Source organism: Cyrtonyx montezumae, unplaced genomic scaffold, assembly GCF_038088225.1.
Source record: "Cyrtonyx montezumae isolate F1298 unplaced genomic scaffold, pur_monq_1.0 scaffold_3, whole genome shotgun sequence".
Classification (NCBI taxonomy): domain Eukaryota; kingdom Metazoa; phylum Chordata; class Aves; order Galliformes; family Odontophoridae; genus Cyrtonyx; species Cyrtonyx montezumae.
The window spans coordinates 21,566,254-21,591,603 of record NW_027072034.1 but is presented as its reverse complement, the minus strand read 5'-3'; the positions used below and the strand labels follow the sequence as shown (position 1 = coordinate 21,591,603).

At 41.5% G+C, this 25,350-nt stretch overlaps 1 protein-coding gene across 1 annotated transcript; it reads right to left on the bottom strand.

Moving 5' to 3' along the window:
• Window positions 1-1,078: 1,078 nt before the first annotated feature.
• On the bottom strand, window positions 1,079-24,833 carry DNAJC3 (DnaJ heat shock protein family (Hsp40) member C3). The gene is made up of 12 exons (XM_065744121.1): window positions 24,686-24,833; window positions 19,903-20,013; window positions 18,487-18,611; window positions 17,336-17,410; window positions 10,798-10,950; window positions 9,254-9,435; window positions 8,294-8,413; window positions 7,646-7,751; window positions 7,433-7,553; window positions 2,583-2,715; window positions 1,589-1,737; window positions 1,079-1,303 (listed from the first exon to the last, which is right to left on the bottom strand). Exons 1-12 carry the CDS (start codon window positions 24,765-24,767, stop codon window positions 1,146-1,148), a joined length of 1,515 nt encoding a protein of 504 aa, XP_065600193.1. The 5' UTR covers window positions 24,768-24,833; the 3' UTR covers window positions 1,079-1,145.
• Window positions 24,834-25,350: the final 517 nt, after the last annotated feature.

Here is a 25,350-nt window from a genome sequence, read left to right as displayed (position 1 = left end):
AGCTGAGCAGCTGCAGCCCCAGGAAGGCCTCCCGCCTCACACTGCTCTGCCCCAGTTTTACACACGCACAGAACTGCGCCGCACTTCTGGCCAAGTCAGAGTCACACCTCACACACAGGCAGTTGTTTTTGCAGCACCGTGGCTGTTACACAATATAAAATCACCTCAGACAACTTCACCATTAATTCACTGTGGCTCCCCCCGACAGGAAGGAAGCTGTACCACGTGGGGAAGGAGACAGCTTACGTTTGATTCCCCGGTTCACACGCGGCCACCTCACATCCTGTGCTGGCTTGGAGCTCACGCACAGAGAAGGAACAGAGCGCTGCACAGGGGGAACAGCGCATCGTGCTGCTCTGCACAGATCTCGTGATGATTTCGTGTTATGTTAAAGTGCAAACTCCTCCAATACGACCATCAGCGTTCACAATCACAGCAACAGTCTCCCGAAAAAAATAGATTGTATGTTTGTTTTCTTTCATATTTGAAAACTGCAGCTGAGGAAATTATCCAATTAATCGCAGGTTAATGAATAAGGCGAGCAGGCATTTTCCAATATCCCTACTGACAAGGGGTCCTCCCAGTAAGAGATTGCTGGGCTCGGTCAGTACGCAGCCTCCTCCCCTTCCACAGTAATACCACAGACGGCCACGAGGGTTTCCTTTAAATACTGAGAAACGGATCGTTCTGCTGAGCACAGTGGCAAACAATTCGTTAACGCAGAGACTATGGCAACTACCCTTCCCAACCTTTATTCGGCCCCGATTCAAAAAAATATTTACATGCATTTGTACCTGTAAGCATATACGTGAGTCCTAAAGCTGCATTTAAGTGCTGTCCTAAATAGCCTCTTATTGTTTACTCCTACGGGTGGGAAAAACACATCTCCTGCGCATCCACAACAAATACATAGGCAGTAACAAAGCCCTTGTTCAACCTCCCCCCGCCAGTATAAGCTCGTCAAGCTCACCACAGATTCGCTTTAAATACTAAAAGAAAGAAGTAGCTTTCTTCTAGTGCAGTAAGACTCTGGGTTAAGGACAACATAAGAAATGAAGATTTTCGATCTTGAACTGAGTTTTAATTTCTTTTTTTGAACAAATTAAGTAAAAAAACAGCAGCGGCCACCTGAAACAGTCCTGGCTCTAACTGAAGTGAAATTTGAATGTAAATGGTCCTCCTCCAGAACCAAAGGGGTTGAATCCTTGCCATGTGTTCCAGTTCCTGTGGAAGGGGTTGCCCCCGCCCTGCTGGCTCTCCGCATCCAGGGGGTCCTCTCCTGCGTCAAACTTCCGCCTCATTTCTGAAGGAAACAAAACCAAGGTGAAATGAAGGCACTGCAGCTGGGGCAGCAACGCAAAGCACCTCTGCTGACCAATTAGAGTAACTTTCCTTGTGTGGCTGGGCTGACATCAGAAACAGTGGCAAGGAGAAACCAGATGAACGTGCCCTGAAGCACGGTGCTTTCCCAAGGTAGTCAAGGGAGAAGAGAAAAGGGAAGCTGTAACGTTTGCAGTAACTTACGCTTTGCTGCATTTTTACACTGCCATAAAAAAAAGTGAAGTCACTGCATAAATGCAATCATTACCTGTGTCAGTAAGGACTTCCTTAGCAGCTGCTATATCAATGAATTTCTTCTCTGCTTTCTTCTTTTCTTCCTCACTCTGGAAGTTGTCAGGGTGCCACTGGGATGCCAGCTTTCTGTAAGCTTTTATGATTTCTTGCTTTCTAGCATTTCTGGGTAGATAAAATTACACGCAACTTAGTTTTCTAACTGATCCTACACCACACTACTGATCTATGGGTCTGTTTTAAATACTGGAAGAGAATAATTGAGGACATTGGGAAGGCTACTTAAATGTTCTGAATGTACATAAATCTACAGTTTCTCAAACAGAACAAGCAGAATGCAACCCTGAGACCCACCCTTCCTTTCCCTGGAAGCACTCAAGGCAAGGCTGGATGGGGCTGTGAGCAACCTGCTCTAGAGGGAGGTATCCCTGCCTATAGCAGGGGGTTGGAACTAGAGGATCTTAAAGGTCCCTTCCAACCCAAACCATTCTATGATTCTAGGATTCCTTTAGCACTCTAAATTTACTCTTTGGAAAGATAATACTGCAGGCTTTTATACACAGCGAAGTTCCCAGCCTGAAGAATTTATAGTAAGGTGGGTGACAAAAAGCATTAGGAATAGAAACTGGGTTTTCAGTGAATAGAAACCATGAACTCATGGTTAGGAAGATGACCAATTATACGTTCAGAACCAAACATTGGTTTGGTTGTTGTTAAAAAGAGAAGCCATTATTTTTTCCTAGGTTAGTGGCAGAAGCATTTTAGGTACCTCCCTTACTCAGTCTTTTCTAACTCTCCCAATCTACTGTAATACTTGCCACAGTTTTATTTATTTCTGCTTTCAGTGATTCTTTCCAGTCTTTATTTTCTTCCCAATTTGTTCACCATATGTTTGATCACGTATATGAAGGATTTCTTGCCAATGGACTGATTTCCTTCCTTCCCATTGCTAGTTACTTTTGTTTAAGATTCTTCTGGAGAGAAAGAAAGAAATGTTACTGAAGTCTCACCTTTTTACTCCTAAAATTTTATAGTAATCTCTCTTCTGTGATTGCTTCAACATCCTCTGAGCTCTTTCCAGCCCCTCCCGGATCTGCTGGTCATTTTCACTATTGGCCTGGGCCGTTTCATAGTCTTTAATAGCTTTAAAAAAAAAAAGTGAAAGAACAAGATGACATAGCTTTTCACAAACCTCAAGCACTTTCCCAAACTGAAGTCTTGCTACTGCAGTTTATAAACAGTGGAACTTTGACTTCAACTTGCAAAGTACGTTTTGTTATATTTAGGAAACAGAGAAGATGTGTAACGTGTAACTTAGGTACCTTTCTTCCTTTACATTCACCACGTTTTTGGGAAATAGAGGAGGTATTATTAAAAGCTGGTCAGAACTCTCTCTTGATATTAAAATAAAGCCACACAGCTGAACGTGAGCAGCTAGGCTTGAGAGGAAACAAATCAAGAAGCAAGTTTCAGTGAGCAGAAATGGAAAAGCCAGGTGCACAGTGGCAGTCCACGCACTGAAGGATGCATTATACAGAATCGTTATATTAATATCCCTTCTCCCCCTTGTGCATTCAGCCAACACAGCAACTTCTCCTTCTAACAGCAATAAGGACACACCTCAGATTAACAGTAAGTTCATCCACCCAACACCACAATTATAACCATTAGTGAAATACACTTATTTTCTTTTTATGCCCCTGTGTAAAAACATTGCTGCAAGACAGCCATGTTTTAAGCTACACCACCCCCCAAGAGGAAGGCTCTCTCACTTTTATTTCCAGAGTTGCATTTGCCAGGAATGAAAGCACGAGAGCTGTTGTAATGCATTTCTGAGTTCTGCAAAGACCTCATTTCTTTACCTTTTTTTGAGGTAAGCCATATTATTATTTTAAAGTGGTAACCAAACACTTAAAGCACCAATCTTGGATATCAGCATTTATCACAGGAAGCTACTGCTGAAGCCTCTAATGAAGCAATCCTTCTTTCACTGTTACAATCCTCACAGTCTCATTTGCAGATGCAAGTCTCCTAGGTTTCTCAAGTTAGACAAAGTACTTCCATCAGATTATTTCCAAGCAGCTGCTATTTCTCAGCAGGTGTTACATTTGTTTTTCACTGTTTCTGAGCAAGACAGCAGGAAGTGCTAATGAATTTGTACTACTCAGACATCTGATATCACTGCAATCTTGTTTTGTTATTGAAAAAAAATAAGTACTTCCAGTGCTCCAACGATTTCATATGCTACTAGAAAGAGAATTTCAATTTTATATCACTAAACATTCGTTGCTTCAACAAAATATTTTGCTTTATGCTTTTTTTTTTCCAGAACAATTTGTCCAGTCCATTAAGAAAAAAGGGAGCCTCTGCTGATGTGTGTGCCTAATACACGCTGATGGAACTGATAAAAATAATACAAATGCAGGGATTTCATTATGCTGTTTTACCACCCCAATAATTTTAAGCACTAATGTACTTCATCTGCCTCACATCCAATCATGCCATCCCAACAAACGGGGATGAGATCATTCAGCTTGCTGAGCACCATGCCATCTACAGCACACCCTGCCACTGGGAACTGAGCTCCTTATGGGTCACAGGTTTGCAAGGAACGTACTAGCTTCCTCTTTTTAGAAACCGACTCCCTTACTTAGAGGCTGCAGATGTTAAGTACATGAGAAGGTGGGTTTTGCAGTGGCACATGGTGCTGAGAGACAGCACATAAAATTATATTCTGCACTGTCTTTCCATTGGAAGAGACTTCAGTTTTGCTGGCACTCTCCAGTGTAGCATTGTTTCTCATTTAGACCTGAACTCCATCCACCTATGGGGTGAGGGCTGGGAGCAGGTGCTTCTGAAGAAGGATGACAGCTCTCTGACAGCAGAAAAGCTGTTACAAAGCCAAGAGACTTATTACCCATTCAAAGCATGCTGAGTGAGATATTTAATCAGTTCCTCTCAGTCACTACTTCTAAAAGCACTAATACCTCACGAGCTAACACAAGAATTATCATTGCTTCTCACTAGCCTGCTGCTTTACAGAACATCTCATTTTCCTTTCATCTGGTCCTGTAACACGAAGGGAACAATCAGCACTGAGTACCCATTCCAATTTAAATATTTTAATCAAATCTAGCTCTCTGCTTTCAATACAAGAGCCTTCATAGTCTCTGAAGCAGTAGCTGCATTATATTTCTAAACATCTCAGCTGTCTTTCCTAATCCTGCCTGACCCAGACTTGCTATTATTCCACATGCAGAATTTATTGAGTGTGAGTATCTGTAGATCATCTACATCCATGTAAAATCCATTAGAGGAACAATGCAGAAGTGATGCATTTCTTGAAACAGGGACTGTCTCTCAGAGACAGAAAATTTCCTGAGCAATTCTGGAGCAGTGTGTTTTTTCCTCTTAGAAAAAAATGCGTGCTGGATACTTTATAGACACTCTCGCACTTGTGGGGTAAGGGAGAAAGGGATTCATTACACATCTGTTTTCAGAGACAAGCCCTGGATCCCATGTGATTATGAAGTAATTAAAAGCATTTAATGGGAATCAGAACACAGCTACACATTCTGAAGTACATCTTGAACATTTAACAATAATCTCCTTCAAAGTTCTGTATTATAAGGATTTTGAAGTTTCCTGTCCTTAAACAGGAGACAGGTGCCTACAGCTTGAGATTTTCTTGAGGGAAGAAAGAGAATCAATCTACCACTTTAAATATGAGACTGTGATTTTAATTACTCCACACTGTTCTCTGAAGCAGAGAGGAAATCAGCCATCATTTTATAGCAGTTAAAACTGAAGGATAAGTGAAGACACCTTCTGGCAGATTAACGCTGACGATCTACAACTGTTTATGAAGGCACTGTTGGAAAGTAGAGCATAACTGCAACCATCTTACTGCTGTCAAGGGCAGAGGGAAGGCCCCGATCAGCAGGGATTTGGAGGAACACAGTTAGTTGTGCTTGAGCTTGGTGACCCCCAAGTGCTCCAGCCCAGGAAACAAGCTTTCTCACTTTGAGCCGTGCCTTTGTATAAGGGCCACCATCTGTTTTCAGAAACACTGTATACTGTATTCCCCCTTCTTTTATAAGGAACAAGGAGACTTGCCAGCATCAGCAGAGAAGGACTAGACCTAGGCAGCTTCTGAAGCACAAAGCCTGCAGGGCTTGTAATGACAACTTCTTGAAGCCACACAGCCCTCTTTACACTTAGTTTTCAAGCATTTGAGCCAACAGAGCCTAAAAAAAGTGAAGTGAAAAGCACCTCATTTTTGAAGTTCGCTTCAAGAGGTGAGCAATACCTTCTCTCAGTGATTAATTTCCCAAAAAGACAAAAATAAATAAATCTGAGCATACCATTAATGAGAATAGCCATCTCATCAACATTTGCAATGAAGAGGACTTCTTTGTTCAGTTGTGAAGCTGTACCAGAGTACAGAAAAGGAAAACTGTTTTCTAAGTATAAAATGAATGGACCTAGTTTTCCAGTGGATTTAAAGCACACAAGTCTTTTCCGTTATCACATTTGACTGAAACAGCCCAAGGCTTTGAAAACTGCTGAATGAATAAGCACAGGAGGATGGAAAAGATGGATTGTCTAAGTCTCCTTCTCAAGCCTGGCTTCATGAGGAAATGAGACTCAGTAAGCTACATTTTGAATATTCATATAGTACAGTGGCACTCAGTGCCCTGAAAGAAACAACACAACATAATGAGACACCAATTACTTGGACCCTATTCTGCAAGGCTGAATATGGACCAAGTAACATTCCCATGGTACTCTGTCTTACAGGAAGTGAAGAACAGCCAGTGGGTCCAGCACACCCCCAGCAGATGTGTCATTTTGTCATTTCCCTGCTCTAGAGGTGATTTTTAGTCTCTCTGCCTACAGAATATCCACAGAGCTGGGTGCAGAAAAAAATATAGCTATCACACAGCTTGTGTGCTCTTTGAAAGGGAAGACTGCAAAGGGCATTTGCAACCAGTGCCACTTGGAAAACAAATACTGATAAGGCTGCTGATGAAGGCAATTTTCAGCAGCAAGGACAGCTGCTACAGTGTGGGGGAAAGCCCAGGTGAGGCAGCTGGCTTCTGTTATCTTTTCCATAAGCCACAAGGAAACCCAGAGAACTCAAATTCAACTCCATCATCCTGGGCCACACAAAGAAGCAGAACTGTAAACCAGGATTATCTCATAACATTTTGCTTTTACTTGTAGACAACACCTTCACCATTCACCCAGTTCTCAGCTCTGTGAAGTCGCTTTCTCACAGCTAACCCTGAGAGATCCTTCACTCAGAGCTTTACCAGCACACTTCCACCATCCTAACAAAGCAAGCTAAGTTCCACAGGAACCTCTTCCTACTCAGAGCATTTTGCCTCTTCAGCAGTTATGCTAACTGAACTAGTCTCTTCCCTAAGAGCACATATGCATACCAGTAACAATTGCACTGGTGATTCATGCAACCTGGTTCCCCACAACATCAGTAAGCTTCCAGCAAAGCATCCCAAGGACATCCCTCAAAATATCTGCTGGCCCATTATCTTCCTCAGAACACCAGAGAATTCAGTAAAAAATAAACTTCTTGAAGCACTTCTTGGTAAGGTTCTACCTACAACCCAAAAGTGTGGGCTGCCAGTCTACAAGCTCAATGGCAAGCAAAGTCCACACACAAAAAGCAGCCCCAAGCAAAACCTGCTTACTGCTCCTGGCAGCACTAAGGAGACCTGTGGAGATGAAACAATGGCCAATACTTTCCCTCTGTGGTGAGCACATACTAGGGTAGAGGAAAGCCTCATTTCATGATGACTTCTAAACTGACCATAAAAATGTACAAAATGCACACGTGTACCTTCTTCATAAAGGTCTTCCAGCAAGTAAGCTTCTGCTCTGTCTTTCAGGGCATTCACATTGGTTGGTTCCAGTTGCAGAACTTGTGTACAAACTGTTATGGCTTCTGTAGCCTGCTGGTTCTGAAAAGGAGAAAGGAAAACAAGGTTCCCCAAGTAGAGTGACGCTTTTTGTTTTTAAAGAAATTTGGAGGGAGAATTAGAAGCAGAATTACCTTTGATAAACAGTGACAGATCCTTTCTTTGGCACGAGTAGCATAAACTGGGACATCAGGCTCAGTTTTCATTACAGATTCATATTTACTGATAGCATCTTGATATCTGTTTTATAAAGCATAAACATTTACCACATTCCATACTATGAAGTATAAAGTAATTTAAAATGTAATCTGGCTACACTTGTCAAAGTTGTGATGCAAGGCAACAGTTCCTCACAATTGGATGTTGCACACCCGGGAACTTGTAAAACCGAAACGAAGCACGAAGTAGAAGAACACAGCAGCACTGAACAGGGTACATAAGACAGCTATGGACCAATTCCACTTCAGTTATTGAGGCACTGCAGAACTCCCTGGTCTTCAGTGGAAAGATGAAGTCTTACAACACCTGAGTTGACAGATTTTATCCCTGCCTCAGTCTTAAAACCGGTTCCATGAAGTATGCCAAGAGAAGACAGCGGTATCAAAAAGAATTTGGAATTGACTGCATGAATCAATATTTATTTTGATTGTAATTTGATAGCTGTGCTCCGTCACCCACTTCAGCTAACACATGCAAAAAGCATCACTTAATCAGCTCCTCACTCAATAACTTGTTGACACCTCAGCACTCACTTTCTCTCTGTTAATACAATGAACACTTACCTGCCTTCTCTGATGAATTCCTCCGCTGACTCAATCTGCTTATTGAGTTTCTTTACTTGTTTATAAAGAGAGAAACATTGCTTATGGTCTTGGTCAAGCTTCAGACACTCCCGGACCTCACTTTTCACAGGAGAGAAGAAATAAATAAAAAGGAAACACCACGCATTATGGAATTTAATCTAGAGACACAATGCAGCATTTATAAGCTGTCCAAACAAGAGTTTATTTCTTTAAACAGTCAACCCCTCCGTTCAAATATATTAACATTTATTATAAGTATTCACCAAAGCTTAAGATTTGGTTATTAAAAGAGGAGGCCCACGTGTGGATTTCAGAGGACAAATCCCAACGATCACAGGAAGCGCCAAGTAACGGTCAGCTACTAAAAATCACCACACAAGTGAGCTATAGACAGAGGTTAAATATACTCTGGAACCGTGATCTCTAAGGCAAACAAGTCAGCTACTTGATGTTTACCAAGTTGAATATGCAAAAACAAGATCTGACCAGCTGTAAAATCCATTTGTGTGATGTTAATTAAGCACAGCTTTTAGCCACCAGCCCTTGTCGCACACTCTAAAGAAAAAAATCAATTTTTTTCCAGTAATGCTTCACAGAAACCACTCGTGTACAAAAATTATACCATTTGTACAGCTGAGCACAAGGAGTGTGGTGTTCACAGTGTGAATCAGGCAAGCAGAGTTATCTGCAGGACTGACTAAGGAACGTATGACAATACCTTCAACTTCAGAGGAATGGAAGGGTATTGAAATGGTAAACAAATGTTTGATGGTTCTGGATCTGGTCTGACAGGAATAAACATGATGTCTTCACAGTTCTTAGCTTTCAGACCGGAGTTGCTGCTCCATCCAAAAACCAGACAATGTAGCTGTTTCACAGTTTATCGTGACTTTCATCATTAGTCTCAGTACTTACAATTACAGCAAGCAATAAAATTACCTGAGTGATAATTCATGGTCCCCCAGCTGATAATATATTCTGCTGATTTTATAGAAGGCTTCAGTGTTATCACTCTTTAATTTGGCAGCGGCTTTCAAGTCACTAATTGCTTTGCTTGGCTCCCCTTCCTTTATGTAACACTCAGCTCGAAGTTCCCGTAGCTCTGCATCCCAAACACAAACCTTGAGAAATCAAAATTAAAGCTTGACTTTGGTTCGCAATAGCTCACTTCTTTTTCTCCCCAACATAAGAAGAGTCCCATTAAATTTCATTTTGCCAACTGCAAGAGCATACGGTTCAAGCTGCATGCAGAGCACATAAAATTAGCATCTCTGCTTCCTGGTGGATGCTGTGACACACCTGCCCAAATAGAAAACAAAGGCCTGAAGAATTCGTAGATGATTCAATGAGCTCATGCAGGGAGATGAATTAAATCTACTGGCCCTGCTTAAACTGGGGCAGTGTGCTGAGCCTCCAGGGAAAGATATCAGAACCATAAATTATTACATCTTCTCAAAAAAACACAGGTAAATGAACAGCAAGGACCAAGCTGTCAGCTGTCCTCTAGAAAGAGGCCTGCAGGTACACTTCAGCTATGCAAGATTTGACCTCAATAACTTTATTTTAACCATTTACACAGAAGGAACAATGTCACAGAAGGGCAAAGATAATTACTTCCGAAGAAATATGATAGGCGATTCCTTTTACAGAATTTCTTCTGAGCTACCCTTTGTTTTTAAATTCTGGTTTTAGAGAACAAGGCTTTTCTAATTCCCCCTGCTCCCTCAAGTGTACCCTCGTGCTTTGTTGATTTAGAATTTACAACATCAGCTTTTTTGGTGAAGAAAACGTCGATTTTGATATGCATGTAGCAGTTAACTGCTGTGTAACAGATTTCTGTATGGCACACAAGACTGAATTATTCAACACAGGCTACAGGCTACTTTTACTGAGTGAGATTCAACAAACACACTCTAATGAATCAGCTGAGAACACAGGTAGCTGCATACGTTTTGAACTTTGTGATGCTACTCATCTTTTATTACTCTGTTTCTCAAGACAAGAGAAGTACTCACTTCTTAGGTGACAAACTACCCTTTACCAAGTTTTGTATTCAGCACAAATTGCCTGAATTATCAGCAAAGGAAAATCTAGATGAAAAACGCCTACATCTCCTTTATTAAATCCAGATGAAAAACACCTACATCTTCTATATTTGCAAAACTTTGTTATTTGGAGCAAGGTTATGTATAACTACAATGATCTTTTTAAAATATTGTTGCTGCTGATGCTCTACACTCTCCAACTTCAGAATGAACTCACTGTGCTCAGCAAAATGAAGCCAATTACACACTCTCTCATCAGTGAAGAAGCTATTAAAAACACAGACAGGAGTTTCTATTTCCTTTTCTCTGTACCACAGAATCATAAGGGTTGGAAGGGACATGTAGAGATCATTGAGTCCAACCTCCATGATAAAGCAGGTTCACTACAACAGGTTACTATCCATCCCAGTGGACAGCAGCATTTTACTTAACACTTACTGCCAAGATTTCATCAAGAAGAGGAATTGCAGCTTCATAATCCTCTTGCTGGTATGCAGACAATGCTTGTGAATACAGGCGCTGCAGCTCATCAGATTTTGTCAGTTGGGTTTGGGCATCTTTTTCCTCGTTATTGCTGGGATTGGATTTGAGCTGCAAACATGAACATGAGGAGAGACTGAATTGCTTGCTCTAAAGTCTTTTTTTTTCCCCCCATTTTTAATCGTAATATGGGGAACTGATTAAAGCTGCATAAAAGCGAGTTTTAAAATTCTACCAAAAGCGTTTCCAACTCCAAATTCCAGAGAGACATTTTAAGCTTTTACACAAGATTTCAGAAGTTTGAAAACTCTTAATTCCTCCCCTCACCCCAGCTTGATCACTCACCTTTGGACAAATTAATACACAACAAGTGTTCCTTTCCACCAGCCTCAGGAAGTCATGGTCCTCTCAATTGTAACCAAGTTAATCTTTCTGCAGACAGTTATTAAATAAAAGTAATCCTGTACCTTTCCCTCTCCTCCTGGATCTTCAAATTGCCCCTTCCTTTTTTCTGTTCAAAGCTCTTCAAATGCTCACACTCCGTGCTCAAGTCTCTTGCGTAACTCAACAATAGTCCTCAGAACTCCTTCAACAGAAGGCCCCTGGTTCTAACACTTAACTAAATGAAAGGGAAAAGCCTTAATGGAACATGAGAAACATGATCAGGTCTCACCTCTGTCTTAGAATCTTCATATAAAGTCTTTCTGAACCTTACGAAGTTGCTTCCTTTTCCTTTGACAGAAATCAAGTTGTACTTAGGCCTGAAAATACTCCTTTATCCTCCTACACTCTCCACAAGAACAGAGGAAGGCAATCAAAGAGCTTTGTCTTTAGTAAGTTGACTCCTAATACACGTTTCAAAAAGCTCTTCTCCTGGTTAGAACAGAAATTCTGCTTATAAACCCTTGTCAGCGTGCAGCTTCATTCTCCCCCAGCCCTGGAGAATGTGACAGAGGCAAATATCTACATCTGTGATTTATAAAGTTCAGAAATTAAAGACCTCTCTCAAGTTCTGAATTCTTCAGTTCCAGGACAGACCTAATTTTCTCCCTCAGTTTCTCAGCATTTTCTTTTAAAAACAAAGAACTCTTTTCTACTAACGAGCTTTATCCACTTCAACTTATGGTAATTGCATTCTTTAGACATACTAAGTTTTTTGTAAATTACTTGCACCAAACCATCAGTAAAATAGGAAAAGCAACATCATAAGCACGCAGACAAATCAAACTGGATTAGAGATCATTTGAGTGAAGCATCCTGGATAACACAAGATAGTACAAACTGTTCAGTTAAAGCAAAGGCAAAAACCTCTCAAGCTATCATTCAAGCTAAGCCATTAAACTTTCGGTTAATGCTCTGTATGATGAAAATATACTCTTGATAATTAATAATTAGTGTACTAACATGCTGTTTAAATCAGTCATGTTAATTAAAGCAAAAAAAGGTCTCTTCATCAGGCACCCAGAGAAAGGAAATACAATGCAGTTGTTTGATACTTTTGGTTTATTTTCCAAGTTTTTCCTGTCCTTTTGCCCAGCGATCAGGGGACTCACACCATTACTGATAACAAATCACATATCAATCATTCCTCCTTTTCCTGTGGAATAGTAAGACTGGGACTACCTGCACTTAGGACGTTAGATTTCCTAGAAAGGAGTAAGGTATTAAAGAAATCCCATTTCAGCTGAGTTAATACACATCTAAGTCAAATCTAGTAGTACTCTGCATGCTCACCCTAAGCTATATGCTCTGCAAGCACACTGCTAGTGGTGAACATGTTCCAGAACACAGCCACCACTTTTCAGCACAGCATCCTTCGCTGTCTTTGATGTTTGGATTAGAATACCTGGTTGCAGTTTAAGTTACAGCAACAAGCATTAACCATCTGTTACAGCAGCTTTCATTCACTACCAAAAAGAAAAAACATCCCCAAAACCTTAGAGAAAACAGGCCATCATATGGGAATGGTTTTGTTACTGTAAGTAATTGTCTGCTGCAGATTTACCACTTACAGGTGTTGCATTATTTTATTCTCTCAGTAAAGTGGAGGATCATCCCAGGACAAAAAAAAAAAAAAAAAACAACCCTTCCCTTCCCCTCCACCCAGTTGAGAAAGATTGAACAGAACAGAAGCATCAGCCACACGATCACCCTGCTCCTGCTGACTGCACTATTTCTGATAAAAGCCAGAATTCCACTGGTGTTCTTGGCTACTTGGACACACTGCTGGCTCTCATATTTAGCTGAGCATCAACCAACACCCCCAGCTCCATTTCTTCCACACAGTCTTCCAGCCACTCTGCCCAAGCTTTGTAGTGTTGCCTAGGGCTGTTGTGGTAAGATACAGCACTTGGACTTGTTGATGCTTGCTGCTTTTAAGAGGGCTGTAGGAATCTCTGTAGTTTGTTTCATCAGAAATCAAGACAGCGATGAACAGAACACAAAGGAAAGCTCTGCACTGGCAGAGCAATATATTAGATAACACAGTCACGATGTTAGATGGAAAAAAGGAAGTGTTTAAATACATCTTTCACTCTTTACGCAGGAAGCTAGGGATGATTGTATCAGCTCAGAGAAACATTCAGATTTAATGCAACAAAATATTAAGCTAAGCAAACTTGCATTTGGAAACCTACAGTGACATAAGATGGCCTCTTCCATCTACATCCAAAATGCTGACCAAAGTAAAAAATAAAAAATAAATAAAAGTGTGTTTTGCAACCACAGCCTTCGCTAGATGAGAAAAGCATCTGCACACATACCACGCTCAGCCACTTAGTTTTGGCTGACATCTAGTGGAGCTGCAAGTGGAAACTTCAATCTCCAGTTTTTAAGTGCTCATGTAGTTGTCTCCCTTGGAAGGGTATTTAGGAAATCTCAATCTTGAGTATTTAATGCAACACACTGCAAATGTGAACATCAGTCAGACTTACAATAAAAAGAGGATTTGAAAGGATGTGAAAACCAGAGTATATAATTATTCCTTTAATTTTCACTGAAAACCTCATATAAATAAATATTGCAGGGCTTTCATGGGCTGAGGCCTTAGTTTTGAGCACTGGCATGCTCCCAAATTCACTCTGTTGACTCTGTTGGTGCTCCCACCCTTCCCAGTCAGGCATTCCCACTGCCACCAATGCTCTTAAGACAGACAGTACTGTCTCACATAGAAGCACCTGAACAGAAGTACTGCTCCCTCTAGCAAACACACAACTTTAAAGAAGTTTAAGGTCCTCACAAAACCTTTCCACGTAGTATAAAACTGTGCAGAAAGAATTCCCTCCAGAACAACTTCATCTGCTGAACTCTTCAGACAATCCTTTCAAGGAACACAACTCCATGAGAGGATGGAGGAAGGACAGGAAAGAAAGAGACATTTCAGTATTTCCACTGGGATTTGACAGACTGGGAGAATATGCTATGAGAAAATAACATTTGCAGGCAGTTCACATTACACCACTCACAGCTTCTGGAACACAGGGAAAGCAATCCTGGCAACACTGACTCAAGTGTAATATGAGGCAGTAGCAACTGCCTTCTTCCTACATGTCCCTCCTCCAGTAGCCCAAGTAAAATCACTTCTCTTAGTTTTCAAATGCTGAGCTGGTTTCTCGAACTCAAAAGTGAGGAACATTTTAAGATCTGATCTCCAGCCTTAAACCAAACAAAAACAAATCACCATCACTGAAATCACATCTGATAATACATCTACTGTCAGCCAAGGGCATAAAACCAAAATGATTGGCTTTGCCACAAGAAAGCTCATCTCACCCACAAAATTATTTTCTCAGGAAAAAAAAAATCACCATGAAAGGTAATATCACTCACATTTACCTCCTTCTTAATCATTTCAGTAAGCAGATCATGTCCTCAATACCACAACCACTACACACTGTCCTGAAAACTCCCATACTCAAGGAACCAGATGATTTTTCTTCAAATGAAGACTTCCCTTGGAGTGAGAAAGAATAACAGAGGTTGAAACATAGCACCTTCTCCACACCTTTATATGAGTCAGCTTCTGCAGGCTCAAAGGTATGACCAGGCTGTTACATGGCTATTGGATTACAGTGACTGCAGACTTAAAACAGATGCATGACAAATGTGGAATAGTCAAAGTCTCACCACAATTTAGATCCAGGTTTGGATACTTCCATTTGCTGATGTGTTACATGCTTACTGAGAATGACAGCAACCTAGTTAGCGCTATCCGGATGACAAAGTGAAAGGTTAGATAGCCATTCAGGTCCTCACTTTCTCAGTCAAAAAGCAGAACAGAGATTATGTACTCAGTGCAAACATGAAACATACAATTTTAGGGATGAAAGAACTGAATCGTAGCCTAAAAGCTATTGAGGTCCTAGTGGCACTTCTTTGGGTCATATCTGTACTAGTATAGAAGGAACTTTAACTTTCAGCAATGAATTACTTACTCCTTTTGGGTTCTTGTCAGCTGACTTGCAGTATGAGTCAAAAGTTTCTGAGACTACTGCTTACTTTGTCTCTGTTGCTTTAGTAACCAAGATGGAGAGCCTGGATGTCCACGTCTCAAAGTCACTTAGAAACCAAAATCTCTAAAAAGCTTTCCTGTACCTCTCCCTTCTTCTCATATATATAAAAATCAGTGTCACAGAGAAACAGAATGTTAAAAGTTTCACAATACTGTGCTCTGATTTCCTCTCATTTCAAGATTAAACATTCTCGTACTCAGAAGTAAGCACACTGCCAGAACGAGATCTGAGAGAACAACCAGACTGTCTATCTGAAAGAAAGCAAAAGAGACATCTCAGTAGTCCTTCAAAGAAGTATTTTACTTTGGAGTCAAGATACTCACAATAACATGAGATTCTCTACCAAATGAATAAACAAGCCTACTATAGAGGATTATTTTAATATCATATTTTGTCGAATATAATGTATTCAACTGAAAAATATTCTCTTCAAAACATATCACTTGCCATAATCACTAAGAAAGTACATAAGCAATACTGTTCACAGAACCAAGGAAACCAGAACTAAGATTTTAGGGCCAACATGGAATCTAAGTCAACTACTGAGAAGAAATTGTTCTACTTCTGACTAAAAGCCCAACTGAAGAGTGAAACTATGTGACTGAAGAAAAACAGCTATCTATAATTGTCTGGAGTTTCAGCTGGTTTGGAAAAAAAGCATTTCCACACATGTTACTAAGCAATAGTCAGGAAAATGGTAACTGCAAAGAGATGCATTCACAAACTCAAAATCAACACTGACATCATCCAATTGCTTTTGCAGCAATGATGGCCTCAGTTAAGCAGAGCTGGACGACATTCTCCTGCAGTGCAAACAGCAGGGCTGCATGCAATTCAACCTGCAGCTGGAGACTGCATGCTCACACCCAAGAACCTTACTGAGCAAGCAGCAGCAGGAGGAGCCACTGCTACATGACTTTCAGGATAAGCTGCTGCAGTAAACACCAAGATCACCTGGTGCATTTAGAATTGTCATAGTTACAAAGCTGCCCTGCAAGTTTACACTGTAACTGTTCTGTTATCCTCTTACAGCCTCACTAGAAAGATTGCCATGAAGCATCTCTAATCTGCAATACAGAACTTGTTTTCTCCATCACACACTTCAAAGAACGTCAATAAGACAGCATCAGTTACACTTGCAAAGTCTATTTATGTTGGTATAAAGGACATGAGAGCTGCTGAAACTAGTGAATATTGAAGAATAAATGAATATAATAATTAACTTCATTTATTCTTGTACTTACAGTATCTCTATGCAACAGAGAGGGAAAGTGATTTTAAGTATTTTCCAAAGATGAAGTTGATTTTGTTCCAAGGTTTATTTTTGCAGCATAAGACTGAGATAACACAAAATATCCACTGAAATTAAAACTGACCCAAGTGAATAACAGCTAGCTGTACTTGCAGGGAAACTCTGGGTACTTTCTAATCGTGAAGAGACCATTATTAACACTTCCATGAAGGATGCAGAACTCCTTTGCAGACACGAGGGGATCTTTAACATCATAGTGATGAAACTAAGAGCTGAGGATCCTTCAGCAATCACTGGGAAAAGACAGCTTAATCCATGAGGGCCCCCAGTGCCTTCCCAGTGTCACCTGAGTACTGTAAAGTACGTAACTGAACACTGATTTACATTGAGTCACACATCACTAATCCTACATTTCTGATTGAAGAAGATTGCTCTCCAGTAGAGATGCCATCAAGCAGAGATTACAAAGCATTAGGCACATAAACAAAAGACTTTTCAAAGTGCTGTGCTACTTCATGCAGCATCTTCAGATTACATCTTCACTATTCCATCCTAACATCAGTCATTTATTCATAAGATGTAGCTCAACTACAACACCTTTAAAGGAAAGGAGATATAGATATATATATATATATATATTCACATTCTCTAAGACATCAGAGTTGAGATCTTGGCTCAGAGGTGAACTTTAAAAGCAGGAACTTAGTTTATCCAATTCAGGCCTCCAACTTACCACATTTTTGAAGTCATCTTCTGCTTCATCAAATTTTCCTTGTTTGAGCAGGAGATGACCCCTCTGTAATCTTGCCTGAAATGAAAGAAAATAATTATTTTCAATTTACACACTGGAATTCTGAAAATTATAATTTCTTTTTCTACTAAACAAAACTGAAACAAAGTTTCACTTTACTACAGTTAACAAGCTGAGTCAGAGACAACATCACCTGTTCTTGGTCTTAAACTAACAATGTCCTTAAAAGGATGTCTTCTGACAGTGAAGAATTACTTTATACCACATCTGAGAGATATATACTTTTCTAATAAAAGGCAGTGACTCAAAACAAACAAAAGAACTTACTTTAAAAGTTGTACAAAACAAAGTGAACGCTAACCTTCAGTCACTTCCCTGCTCATACCTGCTCAGACTTCCTTTAAGCCAGCAGAAATAAATAATTTCTAGATTTTCCCACATTGAGTTCTTCCACTAAACTCTCAGAGCAACAGCAAGTACGTAACGAGGCAAGTGAATGATCTGCATTGATTTATCATATAAACATAACATTGAATTTAACATCTGCTACTTTACTGGAAGTTATACAGGACAAGCTACTGAACATGGAAATGAGAGATGGAGGGTGGAGAGATGGAGAGGTGGAGAGGACTCCAACATCATCTCCAACTACTTAGGCAGACTCTCTTCATACAGTAAGCACAAATGAGATAGGGGTAAGTCAGAACTTGCAACAGCCCCACAGGAGGGCAGTGAGAGTAGGACAGCTCCCATAGAGAGGAGAAACGCCTCAAATCATACACTTATCAGGACAGAAGAGAGCACAGGCATCTGCTCTCCCTTCCCCCATCAGAGAGAGCAGTGATGGTAACTGAAAATGGAACAGCTGCAAATGAGAGAAGGAAAGCACACAGGACAAACCCACGAGGAACACGCGCTTAATGAAACCATTAGTTTCTAGAATAACAGTCTAGACTGATGTCAGAGTATTTGCAAATTCAAGTACATACACCACTGCTATTACTTTATCGTATTGAAAGCTCTGAGTTATAATGTATTTTCTATTTCTGGTTAGCAAAACCTGAAAAACAACCTCCTTTGAAGTAATTTTTTTCTTTAACGCTTGAACAGCTTCCAATTTCAAGAATACTTACGGATGTGAAGTCCTGCTTTAATTCAACCACTTTACTTAAGTCACGAATTGCTGCTTTAGATTTGCCCATGGCTAAGTACACTGTGGCTCTTCTGTAATAAGCAATGTAGTTATCAGAGTCTCCCTCTGCAAGCGAATGAACAGTAATCAGAATACTGTCTACACTTTGGGTACAGCTAAACTGTAATGACTAAAAATAGGATTTTTCCAATGGCTTAAAACTCAGGGAATATTTATCAATAAAACATTTGTTACAAGTAATTTTATGCAGTTTAATTATTGAACAATAAAGATTACAGAAATACAGTATATTCCAAATAATCAAGACTTCTGAAGGTGAAATATATATATATATATATATATGGAAAAACAGCTCCTATATAGTAACCCTTTATCTCACACCACAGGCCTGCAATTGAAAGCTTGTTAATTCATCATTCCCCATTCCATCATATAAAAAGCACACAAGTAATCCCAAAATGACCCATATGTTGGACTAATGTCATTACAGATGCATAAACCCTTTACATAATCCATTTACACAGAAGCAACTTCTTTAATATATGGTGGGCACCAACACCCTCTCTCAATGGCAGACAAAAACACATACTATATAAAAACCTGCAGGCTAACTTCAAGCCAATACATGTTCTGCTGGTCAAACCTGCAGGATGCTACAAATTGGACATCATTTAAACCCAGCACATGTACAAATATCACTACAGGAGGGGAACATCAGCCTTGAAAACAGGGCTTTTCTTAATATTCTTCACTGTGCAGCAGTTCAGAGAAGCAGACAGTCTAGGCTCTCAAGGAAAGGTAATTTACATCACCTAAACAACAAGATGCAGTAAAAGATATTTTTAAAATCATGCAAACAGTCTACTATACTTCTTCTAAGTATCACAAAATTGCAGACAAGGACACGCACCTAAAGAAAAAACAAGGATGTCACTTCCTTACCTCACCTGAGATTACAGTTGAGCTTTAAAGTAAACAAAAGTATTACAAAAAATCTTAAGGCAGATAACTGAGCTTCACTGCTGGCCACCCCCAACACCTAAACAAAAATGCTAACAGCTCAGAATCAGTAGATATTCCACACACTTTTCATTTTTAGACCAAGACACAGATAGAAAAGTCTCAGTAGTAAACTCATTACTGTCTAGCACTATGATGCTATTCACTTCAAAGAAAAAAAAATAATGCACTTGTAGATAAACGTATTACAATGAAGTCCAACAATTTAAAACACACAATATGTGACTGAGAAAATACAGCATTAATGAACACCACTTTTTAATGGTGTTGTCTGTCTGCTTCTATTTCAATTCAAGGATTTGAACCACCGAACTTACTTTAAAATGTATAAATCAGACTTGTTTCAACGTAAATGTTACTTTCTTCAAATACATACCTATAGCTGCATGAAAGTGAGACAGAGCATCTGCTAGCTGTCCAGCAGCCAATAACTTCTTCCCCATTTCAAGCTGCTTTTCTACTTCAGCATTTATTCCACACTCAGCTCCTTCAAGAAAAACAAGATCGATGTTCAGAATGACCAAAGATGTACAACAATAATAGGAGGTTATCAAGAGAAGTGGTGGAGTCTCCATCTCTGGAGACGTTCCAGACCCGCCTGGACGCCTACCTGTGCAACCTGGGCTAGGGAGCTGCTTTGGCAGGGGTTGGACTCCATGATCTCTGGAGGTCCCTTCCAACCCCTGCAATTCTGTGATGATTCATACAATAAGGATCAGTACTGGTACTGAAACAGAGGTCTACATCTTCCCAAGCAAAATGTTTCTACAATGCAGGTTCTGATGTGAACATTTAAAGTTACAATTCCCTTTTCATTTAACTAGTGGTATGAAACCAAATATTCAAGGCTTATGTTTAAGAAGGGACAGGTTTTTAGTTCAAAACTAATGAATCACTGCTGCTCAACCACCAGGGAAAGAAGGGTGCCACAAAGGAAGCAGCCGACTTTAAGTCCACACTGTAGATACACCAACTCAATCTCAGTGAACAGACTGCCCAGAAAAGCTGCAGATGCCCCATCCCTGGAGGTGGTCAGGTCAGTTTGGATGGGGCCCTGGGCAGCCTGAATTGGTGGCTGGAAGCCATGCCCGTGGCACAGGGTTGGAGCTGGATGATTCAAAAGATCCCTTCCAACCCATAATCCTATTATTCTATGATTCATCTTCAATTAAACCAAACAAATTAAAGAGAAACAAACAACAGCAGCACCTTGAAGCTATTTTACAGTCTGAGTATAAAGCTACACTACCTAAGTACATTAAAGGAAAGATATAAGAGCTTTTCACACAAAGGTGATTAAACAACAGAGTATCTGTAGTAAAAGAACAGAAATTTCTCAACATCAAGTCATCAATATCTTAGAAGTAGGAGCTTTCAGCATCCAGGATCTTTATTTTCCTTTCCCACTCTTCAGTACAGATAGCAAGTCTTTCAGTTACACACTGTGAGGAAATTATTGAGCTGCCTATGCAAAAAAAAAAAAAAAAATGTCTTCTGTATCCACTGAAAAAGCACTACCTGTTACAAAGACTTGCAAGAATTCATGTGACTGGATTCAAAGGCTTCAATTCTATCATTTGCTTTATAATCCCAATATCAAACAAATTCCTCTAAGTTCACGGAAACAACTATAAAATAAGCCCCAAATTTATGTTGTTGTTCAAATAGTGAAGTTAAAAGGGCAACATTACTTATCACATAACCCATCTGGGGAACGTTTTCAAAGAACATCTTAAAACCCATTCTAGGTGCTTTGCACAGAATAGAAATAGCTTAGCTGACAACGATACAGAAGTATTCCTCGACAGCAAGCTCCTCATACATTGAGCTGCACTTCAAAGTAGTCTTCACGTGAATATCATTTTCATTAAAAACATCTGCTATACTGTTTGGATTTTGCACTGTGGTGATTTTTTGTTTTCTTTCCTGCTTTTGAAGCTTAAAGCTTTCACCACTGAGTTGCCCATCCTTTAAAATGGCATGAAGATTCCCACACGTTTGGAAAAATAAGTCTATAGACCTCCCTGGCTTCGGAAGTAAACAGGCAACAACTCAGACATTACCACAAGCAGGCGTGAAATGATCTCCCCACATAGAAACATCCGAAATCTTTCAAACTTGGGGAGCTGGATCCTAGAAGCAGGCTGCACGCTGCACTCTGATACACCTAAAAAAGGCATTCAGGTTTCACAAGATCTCACATTTCTTAGCAAGCATCCTTATTTCAGATTTAGGGACACCAGCACTGCCCTAAGAATAGCTTCCGCTGTAAGACGTGCCCGTCCTGTTCAGTGCCCTTCACACACGCAGTGCTCGCTACAGTTCTACAGTTACATAACACGTTCATCAGGAGAGATCTTTCTCCTTGAGAATACTGAAGACGGTAACAGCAGAAAAGGGAAATGAGGAAAGTGACTGCTAATTGTAAGAAAAGCAGGAGCAACTTGGGTAGAGAAATAAGTCAAAGCACAAACAACAACAGAAATTCAAGTGACTGCAGGTTCCCTGCCTGCAAAACAGAACTAGTTACTGGGCTTGCATTAAAATCTGACCCTAAAAGCTGCTGAACACGGTAAATCAATGTGGAATTTCCAGCCTATACAGCCAGTGTAGCCATAAAGAAAGCTGACACGTACTGTAACTACTCTGGCACACTGCACAGACCCGATCACTGTGCTGCTTTTTTCATACTACTATATCGCTTACACATTTTTTGGCAGTAGGAAAGTGGTGGCTCTGAATCAGCTGCCCTAGCAGACAGCTGAGGATCAGCACCAAGCAAAGGAGCCAGTGCTGCTGACCCTGAGGAACCAAATTCTGCACAGGGCATTCGGGCAGCTCTTGGCTCAACAGTCTGGGAAACACATGAATCAACTCCAACCAGTCTTTCCAGCAGACAGATATCAGTGAAGCAAATACAGACAGCTCGGCACTACAGCTAAAAAAGCTAGCTATCAGCAAGAAGCAAATGATACATGCAAACACACTATTTAAACACTTCCCATTATTTTGACCTAGAATTATCATTCCTAAAAGATGTCCAATGGTCATATTTTCAGTGATGAGCTCAAACTAACAGACACAGGAGCCATGGCTCCTAGAGCATCAGTCAGGACAGGTTCAGAGCCAACCCCGATGCAGGAGCAGAAGAGCGGAAAGAAGCACTCCCAGACAACAACTGGCACCAGTGCTGACACCTGAAAGGGAGGAGGTCAGCAGGAAAGATGAACAGGTGCAGCTAACCCGTTTTTCCACTTAAATACACTCACTTCAAATAAATTATAGCTTTCTGGGTGAATTTTTGTTTTATTAGAATAACAAGTACAATTAACGCACACAAACTTCCAGCTATATCCTCATATAATCAGCCCAACTCCTAAAGTAAAAAGCTTTAGAAAGCCCAAAACTTCAGAACAGTGTCAAAGTTGTCCAATTGCACACATTCCTGCCTTCCTCCCTACTGGATTTTCAACTTTCTTGTTTCAAATCCTGTTCCTGATCTGGGTAACAGGACTGTGAAAACACAGAGACCGTGAGTGTACCAGAAACAGAATTTTTAATGTCATGCTCTTCACAATAAAAATGGGTACACCACTTTTCCATTTAAGCAGAGGAGTTTGGTGATCATTTTGCCACACAAGGCAGCAATCCTGCTTTTGGGATGGTTTCGATTTGAGTGACCATGCGTTCAATACAAGTCTCAAGTTGTCTGCTATTTATAAATAGGTTTGGGCTTTGCTTTTCTATGCATGCAAACAAGTTTCTCAGTGACAAGTGTGAGCAAAGGAAGAAGTGAACAAGCAGTTTCATGACTGATAGGAAAAAGCCCAGAGAAAGCCTCAGAGCACAGATTCCCCCCCCTGCCCACCATACAACTACCCTTTCATGATTTATGGTGAGATACAAAACCTTCCCAAACTCAGGGAAGAAACATATGGGATTGGTGTGTGAGAAACACCCAACAGTACCCACAGTGATGAACTGAGCTCTGTATACTTGAAACTCACTCCTTCTTCCCCTTATTAAATTTCTCTTGTCTGAAGATGAAGCACTAAAAGAGGAACAGTACTCCTCTCATCCCTTTCACTTGCCAATATTTGGTCACCATTAGCATGGATGACAAGTCCTGAAGGATTGCTCTTCCCAAGAGTCAACTTATATCAAATGGGAAGGAATTCAGAAAACAGGACAGGAAGGAGTGAAACAGAACTTCCCTGCAACACCAAAGATTCCAAAAATATTTCCAACTGAACTTATTTACTCAGAGAAAGAAGCATACGTGGACAACGACTACTGTTTTTCCCCCAGCAGGTCCAGAGCACACACCCAAGAAACCCATCCAACATCACAGAGGAGCAGCCTTGGAATACAGAGTATGTTTGCCACCGTATGTTCACGTCACCTCTTGGCCAGCTGAAATATTCTTTAGTTCAGCACATTAAGGAGCAAACTTTTAATACCAAGCCCAAGTCAGCCCTATGTCTGGAGAATTATCCTAGGGGTTATCTTATCTTGGGGGCTGGACAAGATGATCTCTAGAGGTCCCCTCCAAGCCCTACAATTCTGTGATTGATGGTGTCAGTTCCACGGCAGCTCGCCAGCACGGTGAGAGGACATTCCTCATGCTGAGCTACCTGCAACACTGTATAACCAAGTCGTACATTTAACAGCAGCCTGAGAATAAGTTTGACTACACAGGTGTTACTGACAGCATACTCGGAAAGCAAACGAGGCCACGGGAGGGGCAGATAAAACCGGTCTCATGATTTTCACATACTAATAGTGAGGCAAAAGGAAAGCAAACGGTCAAATAAAACATGAACAACTTCAAGACAACCATCAGAAGCATCGGCAAAGCCATAGGTCGGGCACCGACAATGCAAAGCGCTGTGAACGCCTCTGGAACGACCCACAAACCCTACTAGGGCACTCTCAAGGGACAGAATAGCGAGGACCCAGCGGCCCCAGGGCAGCTCTGGGGCCCGGCTCACAGGCACGGCCCCGGCATGGGGCCGCCTCACGCCCTGGGCCCGCTGAGGTGGCAGCTCGCGGCCTCCTCCTGTCCCGCGCCCTTCCCAGAAGCGGCCTCCCCCGGGGCCTGACGGCGGGACGGGACCTCCGCCTCCGCCTCCCCCCGACGCCTCCCCGCGCCCCCTCACCCTGGTACTGCAGGTCGAGGAGCACCAGCAGGAAGGGCAGCGCGGAGCCCAGGCGGCCGACAGAGGCCGCGGCCGACACCATCGCCGCCGACGCCCGCGGCCGCAGTGGCGGCGCCCCGGCCCGACGGCTCCGACTTGTGCAGGGAAGGTCGTGGGCGCCGCCGATTGGCCGCTCCGCGAGCGCCCGCCCCTCGCGCTCCCGGAAGGCGGAAGTTCGGAGCCGCAGGGAGGCGATGCCCCTTCTGTCACCGCGCGTGCGCAATAGGGCGGCCGTCCCTCTGGATTGTCCCTCCCCCCTGCCCGCGTCCAGCGCCCTCCTTGAGCGTAAGGGTTGGGGAAACGCCGCGGCGCTGAGTGGAGGTGGCGGCGGTCTCATGGCCTACTCGGATGTTTGGTATCTTTGAGCCCGCTCTCTCCTCTCGCAGTTGGGTTTCTCCTGGAGCAGGGGAGCTTTGCTCCAGGTACGGAGTTTGTCTATTCCAAGGGTGTTTTTGGTAGGCATGGAGGAGGACCCACACTGCTGCTTAGGGACTGGTCACGCGAATGATGCAGGCTGACTTGGGGAGAGCGGAGCAGCTTATGGCTGGCAATACAGGTGGTTGCCATTATCCATCCTGAAGGCGTTACTCAGGACTGCTCAGATTTACATCAGCAAGCAGTAGTGT

Coding starts and splice junctions, on each gene's coding strand:
- DNAJC3 (XM_065744121.1), bottom strand. CDS start 24,767: ATGGTGTCGGCCGCGGCCTCTGTCGGCCGCCTGGGCTCCGCGCTGCCC. Junction 20,014..24,685: donor CCTCGACCTGCAGTACCAGG/GTGAGGGGGCGC, acceptor TTTTTCTTGAAG/GAGCTGAGTGTGGAATAAAT. Junction 2,716..7,432: donor GGAAGACCTTTATGAAGAAG/GTACACGTGTGC, acceptor TTTTTTTTAAAG/CTATTAAAGACTATGAAACG.